The sequence below is a fragment of the Falco punctatus genome (assembly GCF_963210335.1).
Source record: "Falco punctatus genome assembly, chromosome: 13".
NCBI lineage: Eukaryota > Metazoa > Chordata > Aves > Falconiformes > Falconidae > Falco > Falco punctatus.
In genome coordinates, this window is record NC_137593.1 from 4,122,418 (window position 1) to 4,136,958 (window position 14,541).

General features: G+C 40.1%; 1 protein-coding gene across 1 annotated transcript in view; it reads right to left on the minus strand.

Annotated features, from left to right (window-relative positions):
- Nucleotides 1-6,261: 6,261 nt before the first annotated feature.
- The window catches only part of SI (sucrase-isomaltase), a 65,173-nt gene continuing 56,893 nt past the window's right edge, over nt 6,262-14,541 (minus strand). The window contains exons 40-46 of the mRNA XM_080409560.1: nt 14,222-14,306; nt 14,071-14,127; nt 13,296-13,420; nt 12,909-12,997; nt 11,560-11,609; nt 9,572-9,742; nt 6,262-8,306 (exon numbers count right to left, since the gene is read on the minus strand). Coding sequence (XP_080265686.1) covers nt 8,244-8,306; nt 9,572-9,742; nt 11,560-11,609; nt 12,909-12,997; nt 13,296-13,420; nt 14,071-14,127; nt 14,222-14,306 — 640 coding nt within the window. The 3' untranslated portion in view covers nt 6,262-8,243. The remainder of the gene's footprint in view (nt 8,307-9,571; nt 9,743-11,559; nt 11,610-12,908; nt 12,998-13,295; nt 13,421-14,070; nt 14,128-14,221; nt 14,307-14,541) is intronic.

Below are 14,541 nucleotides of genomic sequence, written 5' to 3' on the forward strand. Positions count from 1 at the left end.
GCTATCACTGAAGGATGGAATATCTCAATTTTCATTTGAAAATGTTTCTAGTTATAAAAGGTAGAGGGCAGAACCGATTAGATCCATTTAAAATTGCAGGCTGTAGAGGTGGCATGAAAATATTTCGTTTTCTAAAGTTAGAGATGGAATAGGTAGAACCCGTAAAAGCATTTTCTCGAGCCTGATAGCAGCACAGAGTGCTGAACAGAAGGCAAAGGGTGGCAGTGAAAATGAGAAAAGGAGTAGCTGAGGGGGAGATTAGCTCAATTGTGAGAGGTATTTCATTAAAGGAATCAGATGGAAACTTGTAGAGGAAGCAAGAGCTGCCTGGGATGAAAAATAACAAAACATGCTTCCCCAGCATCACTGCCTGCTGCAATGGAAAATTAATCCAGGAATATTGGATAGCAACAAATTAATCTGAGAGTTTGTATATGCAGTGCAGGAAATCCTATTTTCTTTTCATTCATTATTTAATACAAGGGAAATGTATCATTTTGAAATATCAGAAACTCCTTTGACTGGTGCCCTGCTGTAAGAAAGCGTGTAGCTGGGTTGCAGCTTTTGAATGTCAGGGCTTCTGCCAGCCCGTGGACAGGGCTGCCCGTGTATCTGGACACGAGGCACCAGCCGAACCCATGTCTCACTTGGTCTCTGGAGATGTGGGGGGAGCCGGGGAAGCACACGGCCATGGGGGTGAGGGCTGGGGAGCGGGGGACCACGGGGAATTGAGAGGAAGAGTTAGCAGGGGTGAGATGGGACAGAGGGAGGCGAGGGCAAAGCTCTCCCACTGCTTGCCAGCAAAGGGGCTCTGGTTAGAGTGGGCCATGGGTTGCTTTCCACTTTTAAAGATTGAATCATCAGCAGGCAACAGAAGAACATCCCACTCTGCAGCCCCAAGGCATGACTCTGGGGAATTTGGAGCCTGCTGCTGCCCGAAGCCAACAACCAGAACATGCCATAAGCCAAGAGGCAGAAAGAAACCGGAGTGGCGCAGGCAGGCACCCGCGCCCCTGCCACAGCGAAGGGCAGAAAAACGTGCGCATCAGAGGTGGCTCCTGTACTCATGGGGAGTTGTTTTAATGAGCGCTCCTGTTTCTCTTAGCATTGCAAACATTGTCAGAAAGTTGTTACCCGAGGAGATGTTATTTACTGGTATTAGCACAGAAGGCAAACCTTGCCTTGCCCTTCAGCAGTGTCTGGCCAGGTCCTTCGTCAGCTTCGCCTGTCTCCAGCAAGTGGCACCGGGCAGGGAGTGGAGCAGTATTAATCCCAACACGGCGGATAACAGTGTCATGATTAAACAGCAAACCCAACTGTATTTCCTAACAGGACAATCCTCCTGGAGCTTTCTTTTCTGTCTGTTGTAATCCAAACGTCCTAGCACAAATGATAAGATATAGGTGTCAGGATGCTGCGAGGAACTGTATAGATCAAATAGGAGACAACAGAGAGGAGAAAAGAGATTCCGCAGCTGTTATTTTAAGTGAATGCACTGGGTCATGCAGTCTTTTCAGAGGAGGCAGACAGTGTCATTGCAGATAACATTTATTAAATACGTATCTGACAGTGTCACTGTTGTTAAGGAATGCTGTTTATTTTCTCATGAATCTATTAAAAATAATAACCAGTAGAGTTACATATATTAGCAAAAGCAATAATGAAATGAACAAAGCAAAATGGTTGGGCTTGAGAAAGAGCTGTGCTCTTTCTCAAATTTCCATTTGCTGGCTTCATTTCAAACACCACAATCACAAGTCACAGCATGTTACTCCCCGTTACAGTCATATTCACGAGAAAATAACACAAGTCATCAAAGTTCTGTAAGGTTTAGGCAACAGCTCTTCTGGATTCCAAACATCAGACTGTACTCCTCAGTCTTAGACTTCTATCCAGCTATCAAAAGCAGATAGGAGGTTATTTTTTTAACAGGCTGTTTCAAAGTGAATTGAACTGTCCTCGTGACACCTTGTACAGGAACAGTCCACAAACACAGGGAATGGGAAGGCTGTTGGATCAACTCCTGTACACGTCTGATTTAACTCCAACTGCCGTGGCTGTGTCCTGCTGAGCCAAAGGTTTGGATATTCAGATCTACATAGAATTTGAATATTTTCTCTGTTATGCAGCATATTCTCCAGCTCAGGTCTTTCCATGCTGCCAAAGCAAGCCATGGACCTGGAAGGACTCATCTAGACCAGATCCTTTGCTCTCCTCCATCCTCTTGGTATTTTTAAAGAGCAATAAATTATTTATGACAAATAAAGAGCATAAAAATTATTTATGACAAATAATGTTTTTAACAGATACTTTTGGGCTATCCTGTTTGACTGTCGCTTTTATTTGCCTTTCTCACACTGAGTGCTCAATGCAAATTGCTTCAATTTTTAAAACAAGCTGGAATATATTACTATCAGCTACTTTATGGCCTGGCCCTGAATATAGGGTTTACATCAGTGGGAGTAAACGGTGCACTAATCTGCCTTAAAGGTCTCGTGACATTATTAAAAGGGAACCACTGGTCAGGGAGCATTTCTAAATTGCTTATTACATAATTACTGTAATGTGCATAATGCCTCACGTGCATTAAACATTCAACTGAATTGGCTTTGAATTTGAGAATAACCATATACTGTTGCCACACCCCTTGTTTTACATACTAAAATTTAAACTATATGTATAGTGTATGTATAAGTAAGTGTATACATGCACCTATGAATTACATATATTTAGCATATACCAAATACGTATTTAAACACTTAACCTTCCCACACAGGACAATCTGAAGTGTAATATTGCATTGAATTAATTTTAAATGTTTCAGTTTCAATTCATCAGCATTCATTATTAATATTCAAAAATTCATATTGCAATATAGCACTGGAAAAACCATGAATCTTGACTTAATTCTCAGAACGATATGAGGTTAGCATTTTCAGTAAATGTAAAGAGGAACATACAAACTCTTCATTACCGGTGTAGCTTCTTACCACAATTTCCTGGTGTAGCTAAAGAAACCCCCAAAATTTTATCAACTGATAATAATAAAAAAACCCATGTATACAATAAAGCAAGGGTTTTTTTTTTTTAATTATTTTTATTAAGTAGAATTAGTATGTTAGTCCTCGTGCCTATCACTGGAGTTGGCACAAGCTTTAAAATATATGGCCATGCTAGTTTGCTCACCACCTCAGGATAAACAAAACGGAAGGAGGGGATAACTTCTCATAAAGTGAAGACACCCTCCCCATGCTGTCCTGAATGGTGACATACCACTTGCTTTTCACAAGCCAGACCACAGTCCTGCGGTGTTGCCAGATGTTGCCATCCAGCTGCTACTTCCAGGCTCCAAGGAAAAAAAAAATCCAATTAACTGTGCATGTGTGGCAGCTTCATTAGAACAAGCACAGCCAAGTGAGACAAGGTTTTGTCTTTTACATTAGCAGAATAGTAATTTCAGGGTCATCAGTGTCTAGCACAACAGTATATGCTCCTGCTCAACAGAGATACTCCACCCCCAGACAACCCATCCACCTACTCGTATACGTGGTACCAGAAGAAGTCCTTCAGAGTAAGTGCGAGCATCGTTTGGAAATCCTTTAGAGTCATGCTGAAGGCAAACGTGAGTTGATGCTTTAAAATTTCCTTCCCACACCAATTAGTGGCAGTTTTCTTTTAAGTTGGCATAAAAGGGCACTTCTTTTTAGTGGTGAAAGAACTGCTTTCAAAATTCAGTAGTTTCCTGGAGGAAAAGCTAAGCTAAAGGAGATCTTATATTGAAGAGCTCGCTGCGAATATCCTTCAGCTGCAACATGAGACAGGAGGAAGGACAATCAAACAAGAGCATCTCCCTAAAAGGCAAGTAATGTGAGCATCCCAACTACTTTTTAGTCTGTGAGAACCAGAAATATTTATAAAATCTTCTATTTATGTAGCATAAGCTATAACAAACCTACCACTGAAATCTGTAGCTTCTGTCATCCTCCCATAAAGCTGTAATATTAGGTGTGGGACAACAGGAATTCACCTTGCAGCCTGGGGAGCCGGGTGCTGAGCCAAAAGCATGGTGGGAACCCCGCTATGTCATTATTGTTTCCATAGGTTTGGAGTCAGAATCTTTTTAAGGTAAGTCACTCTCTGGTTATTACAGGGCACTGCTCTGAAAATGTCCTCCAGCTGTGCGTCTGGCAATGATGTAATCTGCAGAGCTGTCACCTCGATAGTGCTCATCACGTTATGGTCGCTAGAAAGAAAGCTCCCAGCTATTTCCAGGCTTGCGTTTCACATGTTCTATTATTGAAGGATTCTTGGATCTTTCCACTTTCGAAGCATGAGAAAGTTAATTAGATCTAAATATTACACATTGCTACAGCCACATAACCATATTTGAAATACAAACGACTAAATGGCACAGGAGCCTGCAGAGAGGTCTGGTGTACTCACTATTTGAGAAATAGGAAGGAAAAGGACTGAAGTGAAAACCCAGTTTTGCACGTTTTCTGCTTTCTCTCTTTTTAAAATGAAAAGCAGAACTTTCTTAGCAGAGGCCAGGTGGGAAGTCACCCACCCCCTTGGCATTGCAACCCAAACAAGCCACATCCCATCAGAGCGTGTTCTCCTTCGGGTCGACTGCGTGGGCTCAGCGCATGAGGGCAAACACGGTGGTTGCCAGGCTGGCTGGTGAATTAATAATAATTGGATGTGAAATGCTTCTGTCTTGCAAGGTACTGAAGGTCGTGCTACCTGTCATGGGAAATGTAATTTCCTCTTGATTTGTCGTGGAGATACAGATCTGGCCTCCAGCAGTCCCGTCACTGGTCTTGCTCTCAGGCTGATTTGGGGAGCTGGAACACAGCTCCAGCATGTAACTATAATATTAACTGTTTGTTACATGGAAAAAAAAATATATTTTATATTCTTTAAAAGGGTCAGGGTTATCTGCTAGTACTTGAAAAGTTGTCATCATCTGGGAGGCGATTCATTGGGCATTTTCTCTGTATCCACTGTTCTCTTACAGAAGTATGTTAGCCAGAGCTGGAGGGCTCTGCACAACCAACGTTAGCTTTAAGTGCAGTTGCTGTACTATGATAACTTTCTCAAGTCCTTTGCATACCGAGGTTAGAGCAACTGGAATGACAAAGTTCTTGTTTGGTTGCAACTCCTAATTAGATAGCTAGGCGAGACAGTTTTGTGAAGTTCATTAACCTGTTACTTGACCTTGATTTAATGTCTAGGCTGTGGTTTTGGTCTGCAACAATAGATTCAAAGGCCATTTTTGCTCTGGTGAATGAAGCTGCACCCGTGCTGCGAGCTGTGCCAGCAGCAGGAGGCACAGGTTTTAAAAAAAACAGACCTAAGCTTTCAGGAGTAGATCCAAAGCCAACAGAAAAAACCCTCACCAGATGCCCATGAGGTTTGGATCAGCTCTGGAATGAGCTACTTAAACATTTCTTGAAGGAAAAAAAAGTATACTCATCAGGTCCTGTTTCCATCTGGCTGTTCACTGGTATAGGTCCCCTGAAACCTGAACATCATTAATATTTTTACAAAGTCTCAGTAAAGTGGAACATTTAATGGTGAAACAAACCACATGTATTTACGTGTGCATATATATACACACATATGTGTGTATATATACATATATGTTTATGTATATATCAGAGATAAAGGTGTATATACATATTCCTGCATACTTATGTGTATATGCATATATATAGTGGTGTGTGTATATATTTATATAAAATGTTCATATATATATACACACACGCGCATATACTGATGTATAAACACACACTTCTCAGTATATCCACCTGTCTGTCTCAAAGGCAGATTTCAGCTGTACATATGACATGAAGAACCCTGCTCAAAATGGTTGGGGTTAAGCTTCCAGTTTGTTAAGGAATTAAAAACGCAAGACACGGCATTAAGAAGTGAACTTTCCTTTTGTTTATCTGTCCAGATCACAATGCAGAACAGATGCTGTCTCAGCACAAAGAGCTACATCACCCAGCATCCTGCCACTGGCCATGCTTAGTACCAGTTTCAGACCAGGATGCATGTTTTCACCCTCCTGATTTCCAGCAGCCTATTGGGTCTTTGACCCTATGTAGCTGCCTACCAGGGCTGACCCACAACAATATGCATAATGTAATTGGTAACTTCATACTAGGAAAAAAATAGCTGAAAATTTTAATATACCAAACAAATTTCTGACTTTTCACAAGTACTGGTTGTATGGGGTTTTTTCCTCCCCCCCCCCCCCCCCCCTCAATTGCTGCCCAGGACAGCGGCCAATGAAGTTCAGGAAAAAAAGAATATTGAAAGCAGAAATTTATGGCTTTCAGGGAAGGTATTGTGTCTTCAGTGAGAATTTTCTGGTGCAATGGGCAGCAGGATTGCTTCAAACCTCTGGATGTTGTTACACTATTTTACAAGTAATTTTTTTAAGTGCTAGAAAGTTACACTATGCAGAAAGCAATAGTCATAAAGTCCCATCCTCAACACAAGCAGTCTATTTTGCTGCTCAGTTCTGTTGAAACTACTCAGGACAGCTCATGGACTTTGATGGGACTTCCTGCAGGAGTTTTTCACAACATATATGCATACCTGAACTAAAGGAAAGCATTGCATGAAGAGCTGCTACCAACCTGCAAAAAACAGCACCCAAGTTCAGCATATAGCTTCTTCTGTCTCCACCTAAGGATGGTGATGCTGCACAGATGTTTCGGGAGTAAGCTGTGGGCCAGGCTCTGCTGGGTTGCACATGCGAACTGCAGGATGGAAGAGATATCTCCTAAAGATCAGTACCTCCCCAAGGTGGCCGATGTCTGTGCGAAGCTCTGATTCTTAGTCTGTATGAGTTCCTCATATATTATAATCTTGGGGACGTAGTAAAAGCCTTCCCCTATGGCTGAAATGCAGTTCCTTCAGCTGATGTGCTGAGCCTTTCAAAGCCAAGGAAACAGAACCATGAGATTCCCAAAATAAATCTAATAAGAAAAAAATATTAAAATAATCATTTGGAAGCCTTGGGCTGTGCCTAAGGTTTCACACGTCAGTCAGGCAGGTACAAAGCAGTAGGACATAATGTTAGAGGGAATGGTTGAAGGCTTGGAAACCCTCACCTCCCCTCGGCAGCGACAGGACGCATCATTGCATCTGCTTACCGATGTAGCTGGTCATCGCAGGCTCTGCAGAAACTGTTGTTTCTTCCTTCAGGCAAAAACTTTTGTCAAAATCCAATGTTTAGTTGTAAATGATCATTTTCTCTGGATTGTCAATTTAATTATTATTTTACAGGGAAGTTTCATTAAATTTAGCCCTGTAAATACATTGATCCACCTATGAGGTGTTGGGTACTTAGCTGTTTTACCAGAAAATTTTAAAGCAGAGAGGAATCCTTTAAGCATAGTCACTAGAGATTACTGCTACCTTTGGACAGCCGTTTATTCCCATCAAATTTAATTATATACATTCTTTACCAATCTGTTTAGATCATATGCTGCACTCTTGGGATACAAAGAGTCTTTACTATTATAGTAAACATACAATAACATTTCCTTCAGTGAAATAAACACTCAGAGACCAACATTCATTAGTTAACCTTGAAACTTCAGGCTTAATTTTACAACTTCAGATCAAACCACTGGGGAACACAAATGTCTGGCTAAAGTCATAGACAAAAAGAACTTCAAATTTCTTTTGCACATATCTTAGTATTTTATAGATCAACAACTTGAAACATTGTTTCATGCTAAAATCACGAATCTGAAAACATTTACTTTGGCTTAAATACTTCTCAGGATAGTGACTTACATAGGCATAATTAAAAATAAGATGAAAGTTAAATATAGGCAGAATTACAGCCCCAAATCCATGCAGGTAGCACCAACCCTATCTTTTCAACAAAATCTGTCATGCATTAAGGCAGCCAGAAATTCTACTCTGAGAAAACACTGAGTTTTACATTGCTTTCTCAGTTTTGAAAGATGAAGTTACACTGAAGCGCCATACTGTTTAAAATACAGGTGTTTACATCATGTGGAGATGTCGTATTTACTCTTCAAAAATACTGAAATGTGACTCCTTTATATGCATAATGCCTGAATATTAACTGACTGTAAGTCTTATGTTTTGATAGTAAAAAGTACTCAAGACGACAAAGAGGCACCTGGAAAATTGAAAGATTGTTTTAAAACAATGAGAAAATTCTTCAGTGTGGCCAATGCTATTGTGCAGGCAGTTTAGCTCCATTGCACAGTGTAGTTTTTGCCTAATTCAAGCTGAAGCTTCGTGATTATCAGCAACTGTGAATAGAACAGACAAAATGAACAATTAGTAACTCTACCCTGAAGATACATTACTTTTTCTGTCTTCAACAGAGATAGCGGCTTCTCGGTTTAGGTTACAAGAATTTATTCCTCCTCTTTTACTTTTGTGTTTGTATCACTATAAACATAGTTCAAGCAGCATAAACTTTTGCATTTCTGATCATGAGGCTCTGATCCCTTCCCTGCATTCAGAAGCCCTTTTAGAGTTGATATTCTTCTTAAAAATAAAATAAAATAACAAAGGCGACAAATCATGAAACATACTCTAATTCAACTGTGCATATGAATTCCCGTTCTTCTATCAAAAAGTCAACAGCACAATGAAACACTTCCATTCTCTTTTACATTTTTAACTCATCTTTTTGATTATGTACACAGCTTACACAGTCCTGGCTCCCTACTGAAAGAGAGGAAGAACTAAGACTTAACAGAATACTGAATCTCAAAGGAAGGGTAGCAACACGCCAGCAGCAGGAGAGGTTGGGCAGTCTCCCTCTGCCAGAAGACTGGCTAGACTGAATGCCCCAGCAGCGCTGTTCGTGTTTGAAAGATGCTCCCTAGAAGCGCCATCTCGAAAGGCAACACACTTTTATACATTTATTGCAGCTGCCTTTAGGAGTGCTTGACTGTATGGTCCAGGGAGGCAGGAGGGGGTAGTGCCCTGGATGGGCACAAACCATGCAGACAGAAAGCCTGGTGGTCTGAATTTGGCAGAAGGGGTGCCAGCAACTTTAGAAGAATTGAGATCTGACTTGTACATGTAGGAAGCCTGGGCTGCAATGCCTGCAGCCAAAATGTGACATGACAGAATAAGAAATGGTGGTAGGTAAACAGGGCTGGGAAATGAAAACGTTGTCAGACAAGACTGACAACAACAGGGTCATGCAGAGACTATGAAAATACTTGTAGTTACTTTTCCTTCCTTCAAATCTCACAGGTTGCAAGTAAGCTATTAGGAAGAGTGGAAACCAGACACAAACCGATATCCACCATTTTGTACTATCAGAAGTAGTCTGGGTTCTTTAACAGTAATTTCCAGGCTTAAAAGCTCTACCACACTTATGCACAATATTTACTATATATTAAACAGTGTATTATATAATCATTACCTGATGGCAGCTTGTGTACCTTGCTGAAATATATCTTCAATAGGGTATTACAGCTGGGAGCTGAATCGCCAAATGTTTAAGAGCACATATGCAGTTGTGAAAGTGGCATTATCCCCATAAACGGCATCTCACCTTCTTGGCATCATAGTAGTTTGCAGTGTGAGCTGATGTGATCGTCCCACCATTCTGTGATATTGTCACCTGCTTAACGCTGGTGGGCACCCCCAGGACTTTGATGTCAGTAAATGTTAAGTTGTTTGGATCAGTGTAACCATGATGCAAAACTGTGATATTTAAAACATTCTGAAAGGAAAAGGAAAAAAGTAATATTAGAGATTGTCAGACTGCTACAAATCCACTTGAGCTATTCGCTTGCTGTCCTCTCTTCCTACTTATTTATTTATTTATTTTTAAATACCTGTATGTTGTTACTGATTTTCCAAATGTTGAAGGCTTCAGTTTTCTTCACATTGTTAGTCTGGCTAAACCCTGAGCTCTGCTGTGTCTTTAATTGCCACTCTGCTGATAGATGTCAGGAGGACACAACAGGATACTCTTAACCCCTGACATGAGCAGCAAGTGCTGCATGGACAAACCCCCTCCTTCACTGTCACAGCCTTATCTGCTAGTGACCCTAAGGCCTGATCCAGGCTCTGCTCTCCCTGCGCTGAGCCCTCCCAGAACAGCTCCTCCACCCCCACCACCTCCCTCTGCACTCACAGGTCCCCTCCCTTTTCCAGGTGCTATGATTTTAAGATGGTAGGCACGTGGTTTCTTTGGGATGTACCCAGGTCCAGCAGGTCTCCAGGGAGCGAATGCCATGTTAAGCAGCCCAGACACAGTGCCAGCCCAGGTGTCATCCCCTGCAAATATATTTCTACACATTTAGTGTTTAGAAGGTATCACTTTCGGTGTGAGTATTTTTTATTCTTGGTTGATTCAAGACCTCTTCAATTAGGCTTTTCCTTACCAACTTTTTCCAAGAGCAGGAAAAGGTGAATTTATTTTATAATCTCCTTGCAACTACAAATACTGAATGTTAGAAAAATAAACTTCTCTTCCTTAGCAATTAACATTCCACAATTTGACAAAGACAGAATTAAATGAGAACGGTGCATGTAAAATTAGAAGACATTCTGTCACCCTGAAAAACTAATGAAATAAAGTGTGTTTTCTATTACCATAGAATCATATAGTTCATATAATTACAGACTAACTTAATTCCAGATATTTAACTGGTTATGATAAAAATTGAAACCCAACATCCTATAAATGCCAGTACTTAAAATAAACACTCCTGTTCACTGACTTCATTACCCAGGAATGCATGCCAGACGTGAATGGGCAGGCCTTGTGCCCCTCTTTTGCTATTTTAGAGAATGTTTTATCTTGTGCTTGCCAATGACCGTGTATTCTGCTGCTTCCTCCCAGAGCTAAGACTGCACACAATAAATACATTCTATGGTGAATATGGGCAAATGCACTACTAACATAGATGCCTTCCTGCTGACCGTGTGACCTTTTCCTTCCTTTTGGAGCTATGCCATAGCTTGAACAACAAGGTAGAGAATAGCAAGGAGGACCCTGAACTTGCCAAATGGATTAGGAACAATTTTAGGTGCCAGTTCTTGAGAAGAAAACCAAATTCTTTGCTGGGCAGTGATCTTTCTCTGTAGCTATAAAAGGGTCAAAGCCTTTTGTCCTGAAAGCTTCCCGGCTTCAGCCTCCGGCTACCTTCTCACCAGCAAGGGCTGTTTTTCCTGGCATGGCTGTTCTGGCCCATCTACGTGCTCCAGATGTTCTATATTGGTATGTGTTTTCACTTTACAGAATTAATTTATGAAATAAACTTGTACTTTCAGAATTATGTGATAAATTAGTGCCATAAATGCACACACTATTTACCAATACAGAATAACTGATAACTTCAGAATGATTCTTAAATTTTTACCTAATAATTTAATCATATTTATCGTAGTCTATTTGATTCTGAGCACAATTTAATGTTACAGTGGGTTCTCTAGACTTTATGAAGTCCCAAGTTAAAGTACCCATAATTAAAAATACAATAATTATCACCCTACATGATTATTCAAAAAATGTGAGTGAAAACTACGTACCTGTTTAGCGGTGAATGATGTTAGCAGATATACACTGTCTTCATATGCATCTGTTCAAAAGAAAGAATAAAACAAAATGTATTTACTACTCAGCTTATTTAACACATTAACAAAATTTCAGTTCAAGAATTGTGTCCATATACCATACACATATATATGGTAAGTATCGATACATAAATGTCTCTATTTCCAGACTTCACATGCTTTTAGGCATAAAGTACCTTCTTGTTGGTATGCGTGCTATTTAAATCAAGACAAAATTTTAAACAAAAAACATTTTAAAGCTAAGATACAAAAGGCGGCAAACAAACAGCATTAGGAAGATCGAGGGTGTTAAGACCAGTAAGAGCAAAACGTTTCTCATTGAAGAAGGCATGGGAATGCTTTCCCACATCCAGCTCGTTCACTGTCCAGGCACACATGGTCACAATAAATGCTGATGCTTCTTTGAAATCGCTGTTATCAATCCTATCCTTCAGCAATAAATGCACGCAAAGTAGTGCTGGTAATCACGGGCACTGCAAGTTCTTGCCTTTCTGCACTACCACAAGCAGATCACAGGCCTCCTGGCAAGATGCACCTTGGAATCTATGCTAATTTCATTTATCATCGGGCTTCCATAAACACAGCCATCATTTCTGAATGCCACTGCTAACAGCCAGTAGCATATGAGCAGCCCCTCCAAGTACACAAACAGCATCCTGCAAACTTCCCTACACATCATTATGCTAAATGCCACCCTCTTCTGCATTACTTGCAGCCACCTCTGTGATAGCTTATTGCTATTCCAAGGGTAATACATTCCGGATGGAAAGGATACATGACATTTAAGTATCTCGTACCTGAAGACAATTTAAATGCAGTAATGTTGAAGAAATTAGTTAAAGCTTCCCATATAATCTATGGTTCTGGTTCCCATAGGCTTGAGGACAAATCTTTGTTATCTCTGTTGCCTTAGGTTCCAGGTCACAATTTCTTTTAAACGGCATATTAATTCTACAAATCATAGTATTATGCAGTTTAAATCAGGATACTTATTTTTGTTTTACTCTAATGTTAACCTGAAGGTTTAAATTCAGTTTTGCCTCTGAAGGCATGTTCAGGTATGTTCTCCAGAAATGCGATTGCTTTGGCCGGGATCCATCGTTTCCCTGTGCTCCCAAAGCTCCTCCTCCAACACCCCTCGCTACACTGAAAGCTTCTAAGGCAGAAGCAGCCACCAGCGCTTCTTTTCCAAAGCGATGCCTAAGCAATGCACTCTCCTACAGCTTGGAGTTCCCACTCTGAAATTGTTAGACAATCCTCACGGCAAAAAAGGATTTCATGAAGGCTAGAAGCACCATACATACCAATGCGAACCCCATCATCCCAATAAAGCTGTCCTTCTGCAAACAGGGTGTCATTCAAAGCCACAGTGAGTCCCATCGGGTTTTTTCGGCTACGGAAAACACAACGATTCTTCCTCAGTTTCCTTAGGTAATCACATTACATATTCATCCAAGGTTAGAATGTATTTTTTTAAAATTTTTAAAAGTATTGTGTACCACTCAATTGATCTCCCATGGTCACCTTCCCAAATCTACACTATTCAATTTAAAGGAGACCATTAGGAGGAAACTAAAAAGTAAAACCAGCCATAAGGATCCAGTGCTATCATACATATAGGTGATCTGAAGACTGGCAGCATTTATATAGTAATTATTCAAACCTAAGTCTTACATTTCAGTTAATATTACCTGTAAAAAGTTGTATTAGCAGGTCTTTGCCAAGCAAGGATGTATCCACCTCGGATATGCAGGTTGATATGGTCCAAAGGAGCTGGTAAAATTTGGAATTGTCCCCTAAAGCCAATCTCTTCATCCTATGTATGAAAAATAAAATGGCCTTCTACTGAATTACTCTCGCCTTACTGGAGTTTTTTTAGACTGAAATTATTGTGTTTTGCTAGCCAGATTAATTAAGAGTTCCTACTGCTGGAGTAACTACTCAATGCTTTTAAGATAAACTAACATTCTGGATCTATGAAAGACTGGCTTGATTGTAGGTGACAACAGCAGAACCAAAAGGGTCAGCCAGGTGAAATACATACTTGTGATTAACAAAGTGAGTTTTGATGCCTGCCCTTTCTATTACCAAATCTTTTCTTATTTTCTGTGAAAGATGATGCAGCTAAACCCGTTTTGTCTTTCCCCATTACAGCATTTCATACAAAGGTATTAAGTATATCATTTGAGGATTAAAAAAGTCAAGAGAAGAACTTCAAATTAAAGGTATTTATTTAACCTTTGACTTTACTGTAAGTGTGCTAATTTTGTTTTACATTATTATACCAGAACTTAAAAATTCTTATCAACTAAGTAGATGTTATATTGCTAAGAAATGATACCGAATGCAGGTTTGTAAAAGGGAGAGAGAGGGTTCACACCTCACCACCACTCTCAGCACCCCCTGCTGCTGTCTGAACTGCACTTTGAAGAAAACATATAAAATAGAATTTTTAAAATTACTTACTGTGTAGTAATCATACCAGCGGGCATTGGGTAAGTAAGCAATCACTGTTACAGCATTCTGGAATTAAACATACACATTTTAGATACCTTAAATAAAAAACGAAGTTTAGCTAAAGTGACTTTGTTGTTTCCATAAGTGCTTAAAAATATACCTGTTGCATCACAGGGCTGATGAGCAGTGCAGGTCCCCAAAGGAATTGCTCATATATTTCCCAGGTGGTTCTGTCTTCTACAAACCTGTAAGTTAATAGACTATTGATTAGATATTGGGTGCTGAACTTCTCCAAAGTGTTCCTTCTGTAAGTCATTTTTGTCAGTAATTGAATCTACTATTCCCAGTATCTACTATTTCCTCCTTTTTATCCTGCAATTAATAATTCATAGATCAATTAATGCTTGCCAAAGATGCATAAAGATCCTAATGTGAAACTCATTAGAGAAATACAAGGTAATACTTAACTTTCTATTTTTG